The 21,386-nt window shown below is 53.6% G+C and overlaps 6 protein-coding genes across 6 annotated transcripts; 3 read left to right on the forward strand and 3 right to left on the reverse strand.

Annotated features, from left to right (window-relative positions):
- Window positions 1–267: 267 nt before the first annotated feature.
- PSV08DRAFT_358882 (carbohydrate esterase) lies at window positions 268–1,071 on the reverse strand (the record flags this gene model as incomplete). The annotated part of the gene is made up of 2 exons (XM_014229216.1): window positions 268–849; window positions 898–1,071. The coding sequence occupies 2 exons, from the start codon at window positions 1,069–1,071 to the stop codon at window positions 268–270; spliced, it is 756 nt and encodes a 251-aa protein (XP_014084691.1).
- A 2,392-nt stretch (window positions 1,072–3,463) lies between these two features.
- PSV08DRAFT_384010 (acyl-CoA N-acyltransferase) lies at window positions 3,464–4,304 on the forward strand (the record flags this gene model as incomplete). Its single annotated transcript, XM_014229215.1, has 2 exons — window positions 3,464–3,669; window positions 3,875–4,304. 2 exons carry the CDS (start codon window positions 3,464–3,466, stop codon window positions 4,302–4,304), a joined length of 636 nt encoding a protein of 211 aa, XP_014084690.1.
- A 2,181-nt stretch (window positions 4,305–6,485) lies between these two features.
- On the reverse strand, window positions 6,486–7,613 carry PSV08DRAFT_347275 (uncharacterized protein; the record flags this gene model as incomplete). Its single annotated transcript, XM_066092790.1, has 1 exon — window positions 6,486–7,613. The coding sequence occupies one exon, from the start codon at window positions 7,611–7,613 to the stop codon at window positions 6,486–6,488; it is 1,128 nt and encodes a 375-aa protein (XP_065949772.1).
- A 1,877-nt stretch (window positions 7,614–9,490) lies between these two features.
- On the forward strand, window positions 9,491–12,670 carry PSV08DRAFT_172558 (uncharacterized protein; the record flags this gene model as incomplete). The annotated part of the gene is made up of 3 exons (XM_014229213.1): window positions 9,491–9,633; window positions 9,952–10,015; window positions 10,346–12,670. The coding sequence occupies 3 exons, from the start codon at window positions 9,491–9,493 to the stop codon at window positions 12,668–12,670; spliced, it is 2,532 nt and encodes an 843-aa protein (XP_014084688.1).
- Window positions 12,671–13,242: 572 nt separating this feature from the next.
- Window positions 13,243–13,923, reverse strand: PSV08DRAFT_265255 (uncharacterized protein). The gene is made up of 2 exons (XM_066092500.1): window positions 13,640–13,923; window positions 13,243–13,607 (listed from the first exon to the last, which is right to left on the reverse strand). The coding sequence occupies exons 1-2, from the start codon at window positions 13,808–13,810 to the stop codon at window positions 13,305–13,307; spliced, it is 474 nt and encodes a 157-aa protein (XP_065949773.1). The 5' UTR covers window positions 13,811–13,923; the 3' UTR covers window positions 13,243–13,304.
- A 373-nt stretch (window positions 13,924–14,296) lies between these two features.
- Window positions 14,297–21,105, forward strand: PSV08DRAFT_407180 (uncharacterized protein). The gene is made up of 15 exons (XM_066093769.1): window positions 14,297–14,427; window positions 14,478–16,078; window positions 16,109–16,205; window positions 16,239–16,328; window positions 16,368–16,501; window positions 16,532–16,684; window positions 16,715–16,898; window positions 16,958–17,066; window positions 17,120–17,553; window positions 17,816–17,952; window positions 18,419–18,696; window positions 18,728–18,824; window positions 18,858–19,608; window positions 19,639–20,195; window positions 20,226–21,105. Exons 1-15 carry the CDS (start codon window positions 14,346–14,348, stop codon window positions 21,024–21,026), a joined length of 5,505 nt encoding a protein of 1,834 aa, XP_065949774.1. The 5' UTR covers window positions 14,297–14,345; the 3' UTR covers window positions 21,027–21,105.
- The last annotated feature ends 281 nt before the right edge of the window (window positions 21,106–21,386 follow it).

Genomic DNA, 21,386 nt, shown 5'->3' on the forward strand with positions numbered 1-21,386 from the left:
GAGGGGTCAAGAGCAGGGGTCGGGAAACACCAAGGGCTTATCGATTACTGGGGTACAAACATCGTGGTCAGTAGACCAATCAGCAAGTTCCATCTCACCCAAGACTTCATCTTGAGTATTTTCAGACGTAAAACGGTGGATTCGTAAGTTATGAAGAGGCTAACGGCAGAAGAAAAGAAAAGAAATATGTTCATCAAATATCAAATGACAGTGTGACCCAGTCACAGCAGTGTCTCCGACCCATGCAGTCGATCAGCAACAGCAAGCCTAGGCGACAATCGCCTTTGCAACACGCTTGACAGTATCGGCCACAACCGCTGCAGCATTCTCCGCCTCGCGCTTCGCATTCCTCGCCTTGATCTTAGCCTGAGCACCCTTGATCTGTTGCACCAGAAAATTCACTCCCTCATCGGCCCGGAGACCGTACGTCAAGTGCGCAGGCAACACGGCCAGGGTACCAACGCAAACAGCATCACCAGGCTGGCAGATGATCTTGACCTTGTCCTTTGGGAAGTCAGGAATCTGGTTGCGATCCTGGAGCTTTTGTGTGTCGCCGTAGAGCACCACACCAGCGATCTGGTCCTTGACGCCCGCATCAAGCTCTTCGATAGCGCGGTGGTTGACCGCTGCGCCCTGGCTGTAACCCGAAGACACAATGACGGAATCCGGGCACTTTGAAGCCATGGAGGTGAGCGTCGACTTGAGGAGCTCCTTGGATCGGCTATCAGTGCCACCAGGAAGTGCGTTGGTGCCGAGTGCAGCAGCATAAGGGATGCCCTCAGTAGCAACGTTGTCTTTTCCAAATGCCTTCTTCAGGCCATCCGAGGTAGGCGGTCCGACAACAGTTCCCTGATTGTGTTAGTAGTGCTAAATTACTATTTGACTGGGCTTACATACCATGTTGCCAATTTCCGTTGAGCCACGAGTAAAAGCAAAGAGAACTGGTTTGCAACCGCCTTGGCTGAACTCGCTCGCACTGCTGCCAGTACCTCCAAAGAGTTGGCGGCTTTCAATAGGACCGGCTGCTGCAATGCCAGCGAGGGCAGCAATGAGAATGGATTTGGTGTACATTTTCTCGATCGAAAAAAAAAGGTTGACTGGGGTTGAAAGTTGGCTCTTTGAAGTAAAGATGGAAGCGAAAGACAAGACAAATCAAGAAATCACACGAAGGGATACGAATGTGAGCACCAGCTCTGCTGTAATGGCCGAACTGTTGATGATGATCAATAGAAGCTGGCGTCCGACCTTCTTATATCTCCAATGCCTTCGGAGGTGATGCCCAGTTCAATCAACCCATGACGATCTTACGGGACGCAAAGGACATCAGTGCCCTTGGCCATGCCGACATGACATGTTCTTAGTCGCAAAGCACACAGAACAGTACCATACAAGGCACCTGCCGGGCAATCTATCCAACGGCACGACGGACTATTGGCTAACCCTGCATGAACACGGTCTTGGGGGGAAAGCCATGGCCATGCAAAAGCCGGCCAAGAGCTTGCCAAGTGCACAGTAGTGATGGAGCACCTGAGTAAGAATAGAAGTCGGGAATACACGAGCCCTGGGCTGCCGATCCCAGCCCTACGCCCCAAGGCTGGTAGCCAGTCACAGAGGTGCAAATACCCGACTACCGAGTACTCAGACCAACGCTCATGCGGCTGGGTTATGCTTTTGTCAAACACCCCCCGTAGAACTTGTAACAGGTCCACTGACTTGCTTGACAACAGACATGGTACATTCTCAGAAAATTGACATGCCTCGGCACCTTAAAGTCTCTACCGTCCATCATTGGCTGCAGATGCGTTTGTCGACGGGCTGCCAATGTAAGAATTTGACAAGACAGGCGGATGTCTGTCTCGGAATGCTCCGAATGGCCTCACATATCCAATGCAGATGTCTTTGTCTGAGGTATCCATCAGGCAGTTTGTCAACATGAGACTTTGGACAAAAACCAAACTTTTTTTCAAAGGGCTGGACAGGTTGTGCAGCATAACCAACAAGTACGAACAAGTTTTTGCATATGAGTATCGTTTGTATTAAGGTGATCGACGTGCTCCCGGGAGCTTCCCGCCAATATGCCGTCCACTATACGGCTAGCGCACAGGGGGGCCACGGGCGTCTTTAGTCGTTTCAGGCCCAGAGCCTGACGCAAGAAGCAACCGACTAGCACCATACCGAAACACTGGCAACGCATACTTTACAGGTTCATCGATGCAGGATAGATGCAGATAGATGGACTTGGGGGTGAGCTGATCGCTGGCGGGTGCTGCTATCAACGGGGTCTGGGTCACATGACCGGGGAAAATGTCTCGACAGCGTGATTTCAGTCGCGTTGCAACGGTGCTTTGGGACCTAATCGAGTCAATCCTATTGCGACCAGTCGGTTTGAACTTTAACATTCTGTTCAGGGCCAAACCACGGCATGGACTTGTGTCAATTGGGACATTCCATCGGCATCGATCGACCCAATACGAATCGCAGCCCACACAAACCCGATTTGGAATTTCAAAGCAACCCGCTTCAATCGCAAACATACGAAAAAGGAGACTCGAAGACTCATGTGGTAACAAGCCCACGACTCGTCTTGCAGCCAATATTCCACCATGCCGACCCCAATGTACGTTTCGAAACATCAAGCATCTTCAAGGGTCCAGCGACCGCATGCGCATCTCCCAATCCGGAATAAGAAGTGCCACACGCGTTTCAATCATGCCAGCTGTTGATCTGTAAACAGGCATCTGCCGTGGTAGGGCAGAATCAAAATGGGGGGATGTCATGTGTCCATCACACGAGTCAAGTTCGCGATGCACGGCACAATACGATACGAACAAGGGGGACTTTGCTTCTCGACCTTTTTTTTCTTCTTCCATCCTAAGGCTGCGCCATGAATGTGTGTTGGGGGAAACCCTTGGTCATGTAAGTACTGTATGCATGGAGCATTCCCTCCTTCCCCTTTCGCGTCTGGAAACCTCGGCCGGAGTTGTGTGGGGACAAGTGGGTAGAGCAATGCCTTCCGGTTGAAGATGGGGGTTGGGTATTAAGGGCTCCCGATGCGCTGTTTGAGATGCCGTCCAAGATTCCGAGTATGGCTTGGCAGTACAATGGTCTTCCTTATCAAGACTCCGGTATTGATAGCACTTGTGCTTGCGGGCTGATTGATTGATAAAAGAACGGGTGGGTTCCCGACGGGGAAGCAAACGCCGCCATCAGAGGGTGGTTCACCACCCATGCGCCGATGACGGGGCATCTTGTAAGGCCGAGCACAAGACCGCAATGATATTGCATGCATATACCTCTAGTATATCTGTAGGATTAAAAAAATGAATTGATCTTGCATAGCCTGGTCAATACTACAACTTTTTCCAAAAATATTTGCTACCGCCCGTATATTTTGAATCCGAAATAACACAACTCACTGTACTACTCTACCTTTAATTCTTACCCTTTTATTTTCCTAGAAAGTATGAACGATCCAATTGCCGACGCAAAAGCCCAAGAGGCAACGCACAACTACGAATTCCGCATCGCAACACCCGACGACATTCCCGCGCTCCAAGAAATGATAGGCGACTCGCTCCGCGCGCTGGGCAAAGGATACTACACGCAAGCCGAGCTCGACGGCTCAATAGGCTACCTCTTCGGCCCCGATTCAGTGTTAATCCACGATCAGTAAGTAAGGCGTTCCACTCGAGTCGTCGCATTGCCCGCATTTTCACAACATGCACACACACACACACACGCCCTATACAATCTACATCCATACCTTCACAAACCACACTATACTTTTACTACTACTACCCTATATCCGAAAAACAAAACTACCCCTCCTTTTGCAACAGCGAACCGACGTGGTAACGTAAAAAAAAAACAACAGAACATACTACATCCTGCACCCAGTCTCTTCGCCGACGACGCTGTGCGCGTGCGGCGGGTGGTCGTTCCGCAAGACACTGTACGGCGGGGACTCTGCGCCCTCTGTGCTGCGGATGCCTGCTCAGCGCGACCCGACGACGGAGCGGGCGAGCATCCGGGCCATCTTCACTGCGCCGGGGTACGCGCGACGCGGCCTTGGTACGATGATGCTGCGGCACTGCGAGCGGGCGGCGGCGGCGGGCAAGCCCGGCGCAACGGCGGGCTTCTCGCGGCTGGAAATGGGCGCCACGCTCAGCGGCGTCGCGCTGTATGAGCGCTGCGGCTACGTCAGGAGTGGCCGCGAGGACGCCGTCACGTGTCCGAATGGAGAGCGCATTCGCATCCTGCACATGACCAAGGATTTGGAGCCTGGGACTGAGCTTGCCCCGTGAGGAAGCGCGGTTTGGCGGGCGTTAGAGAGAATGCGGTTAACGCTGTGGGAGGGGGGAATACTTTACCGTCTTATAAGGGAAAAGGGTAATGCAGCGCGGTTAGGCGTGCGACCTTGACGCCTTGCGACCCTGCGACCGTTTTTTTTCCTGCCAGAGTGTGATCGAGATAAGCGGGTTTTCGGTATTCTCGGGCGCGAACGCATGTGCGCGCACGCGTGCAAGCGGGCGCTTTGAACGGTTTACTACTTGGACGGGGAGGGGGGGGTTTGTTTTCCTTTGTTCAAGGAACTGTTAGATGTTCTATCTTTTTATCTTTTCCTTTCCTTTCCTTTCCCATTCTTTCCCTTCTTTCATCTCTTCTCTTGTCCCCTCTTTTGGTCGCCTTTTTTTGCGAAATGACGCATGGCCCTTTTGATGCGCTGGCAAAAAGAGAATGTTTTAAGTGAGACTTGGGGGGTGAGGGGGATAACGCAAAAGCGTTAGTGGGGATGATGGGGGCCTCGCGGTAAGGCACCCGATGAGGGAAGAAAAGGTGCAAACCGCATTGTTTGGTGGCGTTCCCACCCGACGATGCCCGGAATCTTGATTAGAGATGGAATGTCGTGCTTGTCGAGGTTCCAATTGGCTCTGCTCCCCTTTCCCCCGTCGTTCAACTGAGGTCGAGCACCGAGAGATGGTAAGGATATATTTGTAGGGGGGGCCCTGCATGTTTTCGTCATGTTGTTTGGGACTTCACCGTCTTTTTCCTCTTCCTTTGCAGAGATACTTTAAAAGATACTCTTGTTGCTGCTTTCTCCGCTCTTCTGAAGATACCACTTTTTTGTCTCTTTTGCTGTGTGCAGATATCCAGTCGTTCAGAGTCCTGGGCTCTACAAGATATTCATTCATCAATCATCACCAACATGTCTGACCCCAAAGCCGCCGCATTATCTACTGCTGTTGTCATAATCACCGTGCCCTCGGGCTAGCATATCAGCTACATGGAAGAGGTTCGGACAGTCGTATGCAATGGCAAATATGGCACCATTGTGCAGGGCGTAGTCCCTCTGGAAGAAGAAGGACCTTGAAGGAGTGAGGTGTAAGACTCTAGCCGCAGTAGCGCCGATGGATCGCAACAAACAGATCTGGCGCCCGTCGGGCAGGCGTCTGTGGGAGTGAAATACAATCTAGCATTTTATGTACCACGGTGTTTCCGGATAATAGCTTTGGGTGCAAGCCACTACCAGTCCTGGGTGTGTGGGGAGCGGAGACTTGAATTGAACATTGATAATATCGGCAAAAGCGCAGTTCTCAGGCGTGGTGAAAGGATAAGATCAAAAATCAGTCCAGTTGTATGGGGTATTTGAAAGACACTGTGAAAGAAAGACGGTGTGTAGGGTTAGTGGAACTGAGGAAGCGGGATTGCGAAGGAAGTACGCTAACACGGCAACGGCTATGGCACATGGATGGTTTTGAGAAAGAGCGGAAAAGACATCACATGACCAGTTGAAACGCAGAAGAGGTTGCCTCATTCGTGCTATAGGGGGAATGTATTGGAAAGCTCAAGGTACCAGAAAGGAGCAAGATCAAGGCCCTGGACTTATTCAGTCTGAATAGAGGAACTCGCCGCCATCGCCATCAATAGTCTGTCCTGATTCCACAATCCGAATATCATGATAGAAGCAATTGAACATAACAAAACGCCTTCTTGCTAAACCACGAATCCCTACCGTCCGTTTCTCCAAAGCAAGAAGTGTGGTATCAAATACCGTTGAATATCGTGCTGTCAAGCCCCACAAGTCGAAAATTGGAAGGAGATTGAACATTTAATCCTTGGGCTGTGTCGCAAGATTATAGGAAGTTCATTCAGGGTGGAAGGGAAATTATGGTACAATGCAAATGCCAAACGTAAGACGAGGGTTTACAGCAAACTCGTTTGAATGTCTCAAGTCCGATAGATATGGTGCAAAGCATTCGCTCCTGAAAGTCCTATGAAGGGGAAACGAAGCTGGACACAGGTCAGTTGATGACAATTGTCATGACTGGTGTTCAAACCGATGGGTAGGCACGAACCGAATCGGTGCGTAACCAGAATTCTGATCAAGACGAAAGAGAGCCTGTGGACCGTGACTTTGGCAGTCAAGGGTATGCAAATGCAGATCATAGCAGCAGATCAACATCTTTGAAAGCTTCCACAAATGTTCAGGATTCCAAGAGGGCGTCCATTTCTTTCTCTAGCTCTTTGCTCCAGAGGTACTCATGGTCAGGCTCAATGTCAGGGTCGACAGGGAGGTAGACATCCTCCATAGTTGGGATCTGGCAGACCTGGTCCATGGGGTACTGCTCAATGGCAGGGAGTTGGCTCCATGTGAGGCTGGGAGGACCTGGCTCGCGGGGCAAGGGGAGGAAGCGGCCAACGCCTGTCTTGGCCCGATCGTCACCCTCCCATCTCATCTCAGAGAAGGAAGGCCAGGGTGCAACGTCTTCCTTTCCGTTCTGCCAATCCCTGCACCATATCGTCTGCTCTCCGAGGGCACGACCAGAGTTGCCAACTTCGTCAAAGTTACCGTTAAGACCGCAACGACGCAAAAAGGCCTGAGTTTCGGGAGAAATGGCTGAGGAATACTCTCCAGCTTCCTCCTTCGCCTTGGCTTGATGAACGAGCTTGTTGGCTTCTGACGCATTAATTGCTTCGCGATGTGCAACATAGTCGCTGAACTTCCACTTGGCTACATCTGAGTTCTTGAACTGACGGCGCATCGAGTTGCGAACCGTGAGAAAGTCTTGGTGCATCTGAGCATCGGGACCCAGTGGTAGGTTGGGGTTGCGGAAACCTGCAGAACCACCTCTGCCGGCGTGCGCAGCGCCTTGTCGGTGATGGCTGTGAAAACCACGTCCAGAAAGACCGTACCTGTTGGCGTTGGGATACCTTGGACCACGTGGGATAGCATGGTTGTGACCCACTCCGTGGCCTTGGCGGGAGCGAGGATGTTCGTCTGTGATGGTCAGGTTCTTCAGGCTAAGAGTCTCTGGGCTTGCCGGATTACTGAGAGGATGGCTGTGGCCGGTTGCGCTGCGTTGGCGGGAGCGGGGATGTTCATCTGTAATACTCAGGCCTTCCAAATTGAAACTCCCTGGGCTTCCAGAGCCGCTGAGAATTGCCTCATCATCTTGGTTGGAGTAGGAATCCCAAGCCTCGTTATCATGAAGGGTGTCACCGCTTCCCGTATACGGCGGTAAGGCCATTTGGGGTTTGTTGAAGTCGAACGGTAAATGCTTTTCGATTTTGCCTGACCTCTCGCCCTTTACAGGATTGACAGAGTCTGCCATTGGATAGGAGTTTTTAAGCTTAGATGTCGCTAGTGATGCACTGCTTTCAAAAGAGATCTCTAATATCGTCAAACTTTACGCAACTGTTGGACAATGTAAGAGTTGAGTGGGTTGGGAAAGAAGAGAAGTCGTAGGCCGATCTGTGGTATTCAAATACTCTCACAAACTACTGACAGTGAATACTGTGGCGGTGAGGTAATGTCAGAACACACGATACGCACTGTAACCGTTCTCGTGGGTGGTTAGCTTTCATTCATTTACTTTACAGTGAAATCATAGCAAATGCTTCACCGCCTAGCAAGTTCTAGGCAATGTGAGCATGCTGCCCAAACATGTGATGTATATTCTGACAGCGAACAAGACACTCCTCCCACGCTCAAACGCGCCAGTGGGCAATGAAGTGAGTTGTCACCGCCTTCGGCCATTGGGAAGAGCTATGGTAAATTGCAATGTCACCCCTATCACATACCTGAGAGTCCGGGCCTCACAAAAGTAGGGAAAATCCTAAAAGTGGAAGATGATGAGTGGATGCTGGTATTCTTGTGAAGTCGATCGCTGCCTGATGTCAATAACTGTTTTCACTGGGTTTGCTTAGCAAGAACTGTGGGCGATGAGTCAAAGATACGCCGTGTGCGTGTGTGGATTTGGATTGTAATGTTTCCAGTCGCGGCTTGTGGCAGCGGTCACGAGAGTAGGGTATGAATATGCCTGCTTGATGGGTGGTGTATCTAGCGGTGCGTCTATGGGCGTTGAGAGCGATGCGGGCGATGAGAGCGATGGTCTTACGACCGACGCAGTCAGTAAGGAGATTGGGGTTGGTTATGGCTTGCGAAACTGAATGAGAGTCAAGAAGGTCTCCTGGCGCACCCAAAAGACTCAAATTCAGAGACTTGACGATGGGGTTTCAACGACTGGCGGATGAGAAGCGTGGATGGAACTGAAGATGAGCATCAGGCGGTAGGAAAAAGTGATGTCGCCACAGAGCGAGCAGTCTGTAAGAGCAGGCAACGAAGGTGAAGGCCAGAGTGCTGCAGAACAGACCAGAAAGACGCGAGTTAAAAAACTTCGACCTGAGTTCACCTCGCCCCCTCTCACTACTCACCTGTCACCTTGCATGATGAGTCGGGAGAAGGAAAAAAGAAGGATAACGACCAGCGCTATGGACTAGGGTGACCAACACAGTGAGACTGGTGAGTGTAGACAAAACAGGGCGCGCTTGAACACTGAATATTGAGGAGCAGAAGAGATGGCTGGTAGAGAAGCGAGAAGATGCAATCTACGTGTCACGGAGAGTGTGGATACGGCGAATGTGTAGACAGGCAGGCAGGCAGACATATCGTAGAAAGCGAGCGAGAGCGGTTCCGCGGTGCTAGGCAGGCTAGCAGGCGTCGGTAGACACGGTGCAGGCCAAGAGGGTATACAAGACACGAGAGATGAGGTTGGAAGCAGAGCGGCGCCATGTCTGAGGCTCTGTGTGCGCCAAGGCGTTGATTGGGCAGGAGCGATGCATGGCCGCGCACGGGGCCGCCCCTTCCCCACGAGAGCGCTACGCCGCAGCCACGCATGAACAGGCGAGTGTTGGATGCGAAGCCATGGTCGTGTATTTGCGGCCTTGGGTCGGGCAGCGCAGGCGCCTGCTTCTTCTCGAATCAATGCCGGGGGCTATTTCGAGCATCAGCGGAGCACCAGCGGAGCACCAGCGGAGCACAGAGGGTCGGTTCGAGCAGGCCATGAGGAACATGCTGGGGGTTGAGGCAGAAGGGTCGACATGGCCGACGGTGGTATGACGTCTTGTGCGGTGCACCACGCAGAAAACAGGGCATAGCGGCGCCACAGGCCAGGCCCTCGATGCGGTGGCCATGCGGCGACAGGACAAAATGGCGGCGCCGCCCATCTCTGCCGTGCTTCGAGCACCTCCTCTGCCACCGACCGACACCCAGAGGTCGTGTTTCCCTTGCGCTCGACAAGACGCTCGTCGCCGTGCGCTGGCCGCCAACACCAACAAGCAGGAGGGCGTGGCGTCTGTCTGCCCCTCGTCCCGGCCACCGTGCGCACGCCCATCCATGAGCGCAAGCCGTGGAGCAAACGACAACACCCCAGCCGACAAGTCACGACAGCCACTCGAGCCCCAAACAGCTCACGCCGCCAGACACGGCTGTTCTAGCGCCTTGTTTCGAGCCCTCGCCAGCCCGGCCAGCGGGCTCGCAAACGACTGGCCGGCAGTGGCTTGCTCCACTTCTGCGGGCGCCTATTCGGGCCACCGCCCTACCGACAAGGGCTGCTTCTAACTTGAGCCTCAGCAGCCTGTATGCTCTGCCGAAACATTCTGGTCGAGCAGGCCTCTTCTCGCGGTGCCATTGGTACCCGGTCGGGGGCCTGCTGCTGGTCCTCGCTCTCTCGCGGTACGTCTAGCCTGTTCGTCCTCGTCACTGTCAAGTAGATATTCGTTCGTTCCGTCTCTTTCTGCCAAACCCACATTCACCCCTCACCCGTTCGCCTTCTGTTTCCTTTATTGCATTGTACGGAGCGTTGGTCTTTTTTCTTCTTCTTCTATTGTTCTCTATTGTCTCACATTTCACCACTTCCGCCTAATTCCATTCTCTACCTCGCCACCTACCTGTGGTACATGTCCAAGATTTAGCTGGCCTACATCGACCAAGGCGCTTTTGCCCATCTTGCTCTCCGACCCACCAAGCCACACGAGCCTCTTTCCATTCTAATACCTCAACCAGACCTGCGTTTCGCAGCCATACATGTTCGCTATGGCTTCCTCCGCGAACCAACAGCAACCCTTCCCACCTGTGCCTCCATCAATGTCCGCTGGCGATAGTCATGAGATGCGAGACTACTACCCACCGCAAGATGCACCACGACCTACAATAAACCAAACACCAAACTTCAAACCATACCTCGGCCTTCGAGCTAGGCTCTCCCAGATATGGATCAACCGCTGGACCATTCTCCTGCTCCTCATTCTTGTGCGACTACTCATCGCCGTCGCAAGCACTGACTCAAGCCTCGTTTCCGCCCGTCGGGAAGCCCTCAGTGCTTGCACTCAAGTCGAGAAGATTGGCAGCTCCATAGCCTCGATGCCCCACTACATGTCCTCCGGTCTCAACGAAATGACAGCTTCTGGAGTTGAAAAGGCAGTCAGTGGCCTCATGACGATGCTCGAAATGACAGTCACGGGTGTCGAAGAGATTGTCCTCTTCGTCATTCACATGATGACAAGTACCTATCTCTGCCTCATTACCCTTGCCGTCAGTGGCAGTCTGCACGCCGCTGTCGAAATCAGCGAGGCTGTCACCAAGAAATTGAACGAGACCATCAACTCGGTCACCGAAGACATGGGCGACGCTGTCAAGTCCGTTTCAGACGGCATCAACTCCATCATGGACAAGATCAACTTCAACATTCCGGGATTCGACAAACCGACAATCAACCTGGACGAGCAGATCACACAGCTCAAGGCTCTTGAGCTGCCTCCCGACATGACAGAGGGCCTCAAGAAGCTCAACCAGTCAATCCCTACTTTCACAGAGGTGCAGAACTTTACCGATAACATTATCCGCACGCCTTTTGAGGAAGTCAAGAAGTTGATCAAGGGCATGAACACATTCGAGTTCAACCGATCCGTTCTTCCAGTGCCGCAGAAGGAGGCACTTACCTTCTGCTCTGATGGCAATTCGATCGGCAACTTTTTCGATGATTTAATTGTATTGGCTTACAATGCACGGAAGATCGCTCTCGGTGTGCTCATTGTTGCCGCTGTCCTTGTTTGCGCACCCATGGCTTGGATGGAAATGCGCCGCTACCGGAAGATGCAAGAGCGTGCTGCCCTCTTCGCAGAGGGTCACGAAGGCATGGACGTCGTCTATCTTGCCTCCCGCCCAACTTCGTCCGGCATTGGCCTATGGTTCGGCAGGCGCTTTGGCTCAGCTCGTCGACAAGCTGTCATGCGCTGGGCCTGGGCGTACGCCACCTCCGTCCCTATGCTGTTTCTGCTATCTCTGGGTCTCGCTGGCCTCCTTTCATGCTTCGGTCAATACCTTTTGCTCAAGGCCATCGAGGACAAGACCCCAGAACTCACGGATCAAGTCGCTGACTTTGCCGGAAAAGTTGTCAGCTCGCTCAACAATGCATCCATGGCATGGTCCAACGGTGTTAACAGCGCCGTTGGTAACTTGGATAGCAAAATCAACGACGACATCTCTTCCTGGGTCAACACCAGTACAACTGCAGTCAACGATACTCTGAATGCATTCGTCGACCAAATGAGCACCACGCTCAACGACACGTTCGGAGGCACTGTGCTATACGACCCCATCAAGGAAGTACTCAACTGCTTGATTGGACTGAAGATCGCCAGCTTCCAAAGCGGCCTCACTTGGGTTCAAGAGCATGCGCACGTTCAGTTCCCTGGCGTCGCTAACGATACCTTTTCTCTTGGTGCCCTTGCCGAAAAGGGCGACTCAGACTCGGCCTCCGAACTTCTAGCTGACCCCAGTGGCAAAGCAAAGGATGAGATCACTGAATCTGTTGAGCGCGTTATCGCCAAGCTCATGAGCGGCATTCAAACTGAAGCACTCATCTCCTCCGCCCTAGTTCTAGTCTGGCTTCTTACAGCCATCGGCGGCCTCGTCTACGCCTCAACCCATCTCTTCCGTCGCGACTATTCAGAAACAGGACGCAACCCTTATGCCGTCAACCCTGCCATGGACCACGAGTCCAAGATTGCTGCCGATTACCCTACTACCGCACCACCGCAATACGTGCCCAACGACTACAATGTCAACAAAGCAGCGCCCTATACACTTGCGCCCCGGCCTTTCTCAACATTCGACCAAGAGAGTCGTGTTGAGCCTACAACAGAAAAGGTCGGCCGTGTTGGTGCACATGCGGTGACTGAATCGTCACGACCAGGACACTTGCGTACGAGTAGCCATGGACAACTTGCTGATCCCTCGCCCGCTGACGACCGTGCTGGTCCCTTCTCGAACCAATATGCGCCGTCGCCCTATCCACAGGAAAAGCAGCAGCAGAACCCGTTCATCTAAGATCCGTATTTGTCGAACAACAGTGCCCCAGTCTTGAGCCACCTGACCTTTCGGCTTGCCTTCTGAGTCAACCGGTCCAAGGCTGGATACACTACTAGACAACTATCGACCTGACCGACCTGCGATGAGCCGTAATTGCTCAGACCGAAACTTGCGATTGAAGTTTTCTTCCCCCCTCTCCGTGACGACGCGGAAACGCTCTCCAGAGAAGGGGTTTGGGCACATGTTTTTGCGTTGATGAAGCTTGCTTCTCCGCTCGCATGTGTCGGTGTTTTTGATTTCACATTTTGGTTCTTTTTCTTTCAATATACCCAGCCAACATGTATTTCTTTGTGTTTATTTGTCTTGTGTCACTGCTCTCTCTTGCGGGTTGCGCGTTGGATCGATATCCCCTCATTGCGAAGTTTGACAGCGAAGCTCTGCAGACGACTCTCCCTCCGTCAAACCTGTGTGCAGTCTCCTCCCTCCCGAGACTGCATGTGCGTTGTCTGCAGGTGTCTTTCCATCAAATGATGAGGTTTGTGCATATCTCCTTGAGTATGTCTGTTCCCGAGGTCCCTTACGCCCGATTCTCTGTTCAGCCCTCCTACTTTCTATTTCCCCTTGGCCAACATTGCTACGTCTCGACGCTGCATCACCGCCGCAACGCGCCTCGCCGTGGCTTGCCCGCTTGCCGCGTTGCACAGGTGACCTCTTGGCGTACATGGTGTTGTCGTCCAAGGACGCAATAGAGTAGCGATGTGTGCTGAATATGATCCGGCAATATGTTGGATATGACTCGCTCATTCGCCACGCCTCTCTCTCTCCCATTCAACCCACCGGCCCACTTCTGGAATTTGTATGCTTTGCACCCGCTGTTTGCGGCTGTTGCTGGGGGGAGAAGGGGAGAGGTTGATGTGCTGATTGGTAACAAGCGCTGTGCTTTCCTCCCATTTTCCTTACTTTCAATGTTTTTTTTTTCGAGAGGACCGCATTGGAAGATTGAGAAAATGTGTTGACGTTGAAAGTCGACATTTTTGTGTTTGTTGTACGGGTGGAAGCATCCTCGTCCCTCTGGATGAAGGGTTGGTTTTTGCGTTCTTTTGAACGCCGCCTGAGTTGATCCTGTGAGGCGCTTGCGCCCGGGACTTGTTTATGCATGCGTTTTTTAGGGACGGTGGTGGCGGCGAATGGCCCTTGGATGTGCCCACTCGAGTGGCGTGTCAGTGGGTGTGAAAATGGGGGAGATGATATAGAATGGCAAATGCTCTCCCTCTTCGTGTACTCCAGAGTTTCTGATTGAAGTCACTTTGCACATCACCACACTCGCTCATGCAGCAACACCCACTCTCATTCTGTTCGCAGCTCTACTATGCCCATTAATCGGGCAGAGCACCTTAGTTAGATTAGGTAGAATACCAATACAAGTATCTGGTCTCAAAACTACCCTTCTCTGTTATACTTCCAGATGCTATTCAATCAGCTGTTGGAGGAGCAGTGCCCGTTGTGTGGTATGCTCGAGTGATGTGGCTGCACGTGGCTGGACCCTGGCCAAAGCTCCGTGGCCATGACGATGGACCGCCCAGCTCAGGCGCATGCCGGCACTGCCCATGAAGCTCTCGGTGCGCGCAACAGCAGTCGCATAGCAGCGACAACATCCGGGCCCAATGAATCAGCCCTTGGAATAATAGTCAACATGCTCTCTGCGTTCACTGCCCGGCCTATTGTCGAGCTTAAACAGCGCGACAAGTCCAAGATCGAGTCGATCCTCGCATATGGTAGAGCGTGCCTCAATACAGCATTTGGTCCACTTGGCTAACAATACAAGGCGATCGCGTGCTTGTGGGACTCAATACAGGCTCCTTGCGCATATATCGTGTAAACGACCAGGCCGAAGATGTCGAAGCTGAGCATCAGCAGAACGGCGACCAAAACGGTCAACCGCAGCAGCTCTCGACGCCTAAGCCCAAGCCCGCAGACCTTCTCCGCGAGGAAGAGAAGTTCTCGCGCCGGCCCATACAGCAGCTAGCCATCATCAAGGAAGCCAACATTCTCGTCTCGCTGTCAGACAACTATGTCTCGATCCACGACATCCAAACGTATGCGCTGCAGGAGAAGCTGGAGAAGACACGAGGCGCCACTACGTTTGCTGCGGCTAGCAACATTGTCAAGGATCCATCGACTGGGATCCCGTCGATTGTGAGCCATCTGGCTGTTGCGGTGAAGCGAAAGATTATACTGTGGACATGGCAGGACATGGAGTTGACGGGCGACGCCGTGGAGATATCACTGATTGCGTCAGTCAAGAGCTTGACGTGGGCTACGGGCACCAAAATTGTCGCTGGCATGGACCCCGGCTTCGTCATGGTCGATATCGAGACACAGGAGGTACAAGACATCATCAAGCCAGGTGCACTCGCAGAGAATGGAAGTCAGGGCGGGGCGCGCTTTGGTGCAGTGTCATCTTCGGGCATGGGATACATGGGCATGGGCAGCTGGGTACCGAAGCCTCTGGCAACACGGCTTGGAGAGGGCGAGATGCTGTTGGCTAAGGATGTCAACAGCTTGTTTATTGACACAGATGGCAACGCCCTTGAAAAGCGGCAGGTGCCCTGGCAAACTGCCCCTGAGACTATCGCCTACTCGTACCCATACATGCTTACGCTACAGCCGCCTGCAAAGGGAAGTTTGGAAATCAGGAACCCGGATACACTGAACCTGCTACAACTCATCCCCCTGCCCAACGCCAACTTCCTCCATGTACCCCAACCCAACATTAGTCTGGCACATGCGGGTAAAGGTTTCTTGGTCGCCAGCGACCGATGCATATGGCGAATGGGAGCACAGAGCTATGAGACGCAGATTGATGAACTTGTCGCTAATGGACGCTATGACGAGGCCTTGAGTCTTCTCAATATGCTCGAGGACACGCTGCTTCTGGACAAAGAAGAAAGAATACGGGAGATTCAGATACTCAAGGCACAAGCATTATTTGATCTGAAAAAGTACCGCGAGGCAATGGAGCTCTTCATTGATGCGAAAGCACCGCCGGAGCGTGTCATTGCCCTGTATCCAAGATCGATTGCTGGACATTTGGCGCCGGAGGAGAGCGTCAAGGGCGATGGAAGCGTTACAGAGGAGGATGAAACAAACGGGGAGAAGTCTACAGAGGAATCTGAAGACACTACTGTTCCTGCTGCAGCAACGATTGGACGATCGATGATGGGCCGATTTGGTGTTGGTGGGCATAAGAAGGTCGACTCGGACGCTGGCTCTATCCGGGCTGGCGCTGTCAAGGACGAGGCAGCAGCAGAAAAGGGCAGTATCAAGAAGAGGACAACAGATCCAGCCCAACCCGACAAAGCAGTGTCGGAAAAGGAGTTCAAAGACTCTGTGCGTGCGTTGCAGTCGTTCCTTACACAATGTCGCGTGCAGATTAAGCGCTACATTGACACAGAGGGTAACTTGAAAGAGCCCTTACCTACGCCTAGCGGTAGCCAGTTAGAGGCCGAGAAGCCGCCTTTTCACATTTTCATCGAGGAGACTTCACTACAGGGTCCGGTAGACTGGAAAGCCAAGCTGCTCGAAGTGGCGCAGCTGGTGGACACGACCCTGTTCCGGGCGTACATGATTGCGAATCCCAGTGTAGCAGGCTCGCTGTTCCGTCTACCCAACTTTTGTGAGCCAGACGTTGTTCAGGAAAAACTGTACGAGACAGGCCGGTACGCGGATCTGATTGACTTTTTGCACGGCAAGAAGCTGCATCGACAGGCACTGGAATTGCTGGAGAAGTTTGGCAAGAACGAGGCGGACGAGGAGGTCTCGTCTGCGCTGCAAGGACCACAGCGCACGGTGGGCTATCTACAAGCGTTGCCTCCGGAGCTAATTGATCTCATTCTCGAGTATGCCGAATGGCCGCTGCGGGTGAATCCCGAGCTTGGGATGGAAGTCTTCCTTGCGGATACGGAAAACGCGGAGACGCTGCCGAGAGACCGGGTCCTTGAATTCTTGCAAAAGATTGATCTCAAACTGGCGGTTAGATATCTGGAACATATCATCGAGGAGCTCAACGACCTCAATGTCGACTTTCACCAGCGGCTGGTCGACTTGCTGCTGGAAAGGCTCAAGAGTGGGGATTTTGCCAACGAGGAGGAGAAGGCGGATTGGAGGGAGAGATTGCAGACGTTTTTGAAGAAGGGCAATGCACAGTACAACCGGTATCGTGTGTTCCAGCAACTCCCGGCTAACGGTATGTATTGTGGTTGGGAAATTGATATGGAATGCATAGCGACTGACATGAACTATCAGATGCGGATTACTATGAAGCACGCGCGATTGTGTTGAGCAAGATGGGATCGCACAAGCAAGCATTGGCAATCTATGTATTCCAGTTGAAGGACTACAAGAAAGCCGAGGAGTAAGTCTAGACATGGGACTTGTAAGGGCTACGAAAAGCTAACATGTTTGTAGATACTGCAACCAAGTCTACACAGCACCACCATCATCTCTCCCACCCAACCGCTCACCGCAGATTGGATCACCGCAGATTGGATCAAACATTCAAGGGACGATTGAAGACACTGAGCTGTCCATCTATCACGTGCTCCTATCCCTGTATCTTTCGCCGCCACCTCCGCACCAACCCAACTGGCCTCCTGCCCTGGAACTGCTTTCCAAGCACGGCGCAAGACTGCCAGCAGCGACAACTCTGGATCTGATTCCGCCTAGCCTACCGGTCAAGGATCTGGAGTCATATTTCTTTGGTCGGATCCGCAATGCGAACTCACTTCTCAATGAAGAGCGCATTGTTTCGCGGCTGCGGGGAGTAGAAAAGGTGGCAGTCGAAGCAGCGATGCTACTTGGAAACGACAACAAGACGGACCAGTATGGACGCAAGGTACCGGGTGGACTGAACAGACGAGTGGTGATTGACGAAGATCGACATTGTGCCGTCTGCCACAAGCGGTTTGGCGGAAGTGCGATTCGCGTGTTCCCGGACAACAGCGTGGTGCACAGCGGGTGCATGCGGGGCAGCGTGGGCAAGAGAACGACTGGGGCGGCGGGATGGCGGTGATGGGGCGTGGAAGGGCTGTATGGATAGTACAAAGTATACCCATGAATGGAATAGCAATTGTCTCGTACATGTGCGTGGGGGTGGGCGCTCAGTCGTCGTCGACCACCTCCTCGCCGTACGTCTCCTCGTCCTTTGCATCGTCGGCAGCCTTGTCGTCTGCCATTTTCTGGGTGAGGAAGTCGTTGACGTCTTTTTGCATGCTTTTCAGGGCGGATGCGAGTGCAGCCAGGTAGGCGACGCGGTCGGCAGTCGAGGGCGGTGCAGCCAGGGCGGGGAGGTCGGACGAAAAGGAGTGGGAAGGGGATGTGGGCGAGGCGTAGGCTGCGGTTAGGGCGGGCATGTTTGGTGTCGGGGGGGAGGGGGTGTGGGTGAAGGAGCAGAAGGATGGCAGGGCCAAGGGCGGGGCGTGTGCGAGAGTGCGTCGAGGGCTAGTGGGCCATGGAACAACGGGAGTGTGAATCGACGTCGACTGTTCTGCCCACCCACACCCACCTGCTCTCCCGTCCGCTCGATGCTGCTGGCACACGGCACCGCCTGCATCTGCTACGCTCCCCGTCCCCATGCCGGCCATGCGAGCGCTGGAGTAGGAGCCCCGATTGCCAGGCGCCCTCCCTCGACATCGAGCCGTATAGCATCGATTCGCGCATCCGCATCCACGCCATACGCCGTTGCCGTTACCTGACCCTCCCTGCAAGCCGCAGCAGCCACAGGGTCGCAAAAGCAACCCACCCGCTGCTATCGCCGCCCACCATGCCCTCGTCCTCTCCCCCGCCAGCAACGCCCCTCGTCCGCCGCCCCGTCTCTCTCGACGAGTCCGACTCGGACGGCCCTTACGCGACCCAGCAGCAACAGCAACAACAGCAGCGACGCGCTCCCCTGCCCGCCTCAGTCCTCTCGCCCTCGTCGCTCAAGTCGCCGACATCTACAACAGAGTCGCGCACTGCTGGCCAGCTCCCTGCCCACAACTACTCACGTCCCGCCATTACGCGCGATGCCGCCCCGAGCCAGCCTCACGCTGCCAGCGCGCACCTAGGCCACCGGCCACGCCAGCGCTCCCAGGGCTACTTCGAGCCCAGCCTGAGCTCCATGAAGGAGAGCCCGGTGCGCGAGAGGGATGCTGCCATGGCCCCGCAGAGCCAGCTCACTGCCTCGCAAATCGCTGCCCAGGCCGCATACGCCCAGAATCCCCAGCATTACCGCAAGCGCTCCACCACCATCCCCGCCTCTTCAGACGCCGCGCCCACCGAACGCCCTCAGCCCCAGAGTCCCCCGGCCGCCCCTGCCCAGGGCATGACCTTCCGCACCAATGGCGTCACCTACCCAAACCCCGTCGCGGCCAGCAGAATGACGGCCACCACGGCCGCGAATGCTGCCTTTCCACGAAGCCCGCTGAACTCTCCCGGTGTCGAGGGTTCCCAGGCCCAGGCGCAATCCCAGGCCCATGCCTCGCCCAAGCCCGCGTCGACACCAGACCTGTCCTCGCAGAAGCCAAAGGAAGGCAAGAGCAAGATGAAGCTGTTTTCCTCCAAGCCCAAGAACATCAAGGTCGACAACCGCGGCGAGAGCAAGCACCAGGCCCTACCCTCGCCTGGCAAGATTGGCATTGGTATCCACAGCTCCCAGGCCCTGAACCGCATGATGATGGCCGGCTCGACAACAAGCCTGATTGACTCGACCACAACAAGCGCTAATGCTTCGCTCTACTCGTCGGCCAACGCGTCCACGTCAACTCTTGTTCCTCCGCGAAACGACTCGTTGCCGGAACGAAAAGAGGAAAAGCACAAGCACCATTTCTTGTCGCGGCAAAAACATAAGCTGAAAGATGGAGACAGCTTTGCTCTTCCGCTCTCGTCAGCCAGCAGCAATTCCAAGCCCACTAACCCAAGTGCGCCCGAACCTCTGTATTCGTTCGCAGCGCCCTCGTCGCCAGGACACTCGAGTACATTTGCGAGTTCGGTCACGGGCTTGGATCTAAGGCACGGCGGGCGTCACTTGCGACGAGCAAAGAAGGAAGAAAAGGCGGCGGCATTTTTGGATGCGCAGTTAGACCCGCCGCACAGAGAGCGCAATCAGTCTTTCAGCATAGAAAGATCCGAGTGGCCATTGCTAGCAGGCACCATAACGACGACATCAAGTCTCTCGACCCCTGGACAGGCTCTGTCGCATACATCGGAAATGTCTCATTTGGGGAGCGCATTTGGTATCCACGGTTTATCGCCAGACGATGCGTGGCCATTGTTGAAAGCAAGAGTGTTGTTGATATTTGAAGGCGAAGACCCGCGGCCTCCTGTTGAGGATTTCAACGCCCTCGTCACTGTTCACATTAAGCGCTGTATCCACAAGCGCTCTCCTATTATTCTTATCGAGGATCTCAATGAGCTTCTTCAAACCGGGTTTGGCTCATTGGACCAAACCCTGCGACATGTTCCTGACGATAGGTTGATCCCGCATCTCGTCGAGATGTGGCTTGTTGTATTCACTACCATACTACCTTTTCTCCAGGCTGTTTTTCTCCCTCTGGACATGGAGTTTAGAGGCTCCGGCATCATGACATCGGCCCAAGCGGCCGAATTCTGGGGCGTCATGCTCCCTGACGAAATGAACACCAAGAGCCCAAATCACAAGAATATACCCATACTCGGCGAACTCGAAGTCCGCCGCATGACCCTTCTCATGTTCCGCGATATCGTCATTTTACCGCGCTATGAAGCGCTCATGGCAATCTTTTCACGACTCTCGCTGGAAAACCTAAACGCAGGTCTCGAGTCGCCCTCACCCATACCCCACGATACCCGGCCTGGCACCGCCGGAAGCGCAAACGATGTACAGCTCAGCAGTCTCAATTCTACTAGCCAAAGTAGCGGAGGCTACCTCGAATCAACCACAAGCATCACTTCCTCGACCTTTGCCAGCACCCGCTCGCGCGCAACATCAAACACATCCGCCGGCTCCTTTTCCTCGAATCCCTCACAACATCCCCCAACAGTGGCCCATTTATATCCCCCGCCTACCTCGCATACCCAAAACATGCCCCCAGCAGCGCTCCGCCAGCAGCCCATGGACAGCACAAAAGTCACCGAGACAGTAGGCCGTATGCTCCAGTGTGTTTCTGTGCTCGTCAGCCTGCAGAGTAGCGACGATGCGCAGGAAAAGATTGGGCGGCTGAATAAAGAACTCAAGTATAATTGGCTGGGTAGAGGACGTACAGGACGACAGAGACAAGGGTTTGTGGGGCCGAGGAGTAGAGGTGGGGGTCTCAATTTGGCCGCCGGAAGTGTTAGTGTCCCTGGTGTTGGTGCTTGATTTGTTTTTTTTTCTTCTTCGTTTTTCTTGAATCATTTGTTGTTTTTGGGAGGGTGTGTGTGTGTGATAGAAGGGGGGGAGGGGGTTGTGGGTTAGATTCTGGTAGCGGGCCTGTTCTTGTTTTTTTTTTCTCTTGGTTTAACGGCGCTGTGACTTGGAGTGGGTGGTTTGTATGTGTGTGTGCATGAATTGGGGGATGGCGTGGACAGCAATCATGTTCTTCTTTTTTTTTTTCTCTTCTTCTTTCTCATGCAACCCTTTTTTTTCCGCTCCCTTTTCCTTCCTCGCCAAAGTCACAACAACTTAGATGTTTAGGATATCCCATCTCGTTCACCTTGAAATATCAAACAATATCAAATC

The sequence above is a fragment of the Bipolaris maydis genome (assembly GCF_028858645.1).
Source record: "Bipolaris maydis strain C4 unplaced genomic scaffold PSV08scaffold_2, whole genome shotgun sequence".
Taxonomy (NCBI): Eukaryota; Fungi; Ascomycota; class Dothideomycetes; order Pleosporales; family Pleosporaceae; genus Bipolaris; species Bipolaris maydis.

Coding starts and splice junctions, on each gene's coding strand:
- PSV08DRAFT_265255 (XM_066092500.1), bottom strand. CDS start 13,810: ATGCATAAACAAGTCCCGGGCGCAAGCGCCTCACAGGATCAACTCAGG. Junction 13,608..13,639: donor TTTCTCAATCTTCCAATGCG/GTCCTCTCGAAA, acceptor ATTGAAAGTAAG/GAAAATGGGAGGAAAGCACA.
- PSV08DRAFT_407180 (XM_066093769.1), top strand. CDS start 14,346: ATGCTCTCTGCGTTCACTGCCCGGCCTATTGTCGAGCTTAAACAGCGC. Junction 17,554..17,815: donor GTATGGACGCAAGGTACCGG/GTGGACTGAACA, acceptor GTGGGCGCTCAG/TCGTCGTCGACCACCTCCTC. Junction 19,609..19,638: donor TTCCAAGCCCACTAACCCAA/GTGCGCCCGAAC, acceptor ATTCGTTCGCAG/CGCCCTCGTCGCCAGGACAC.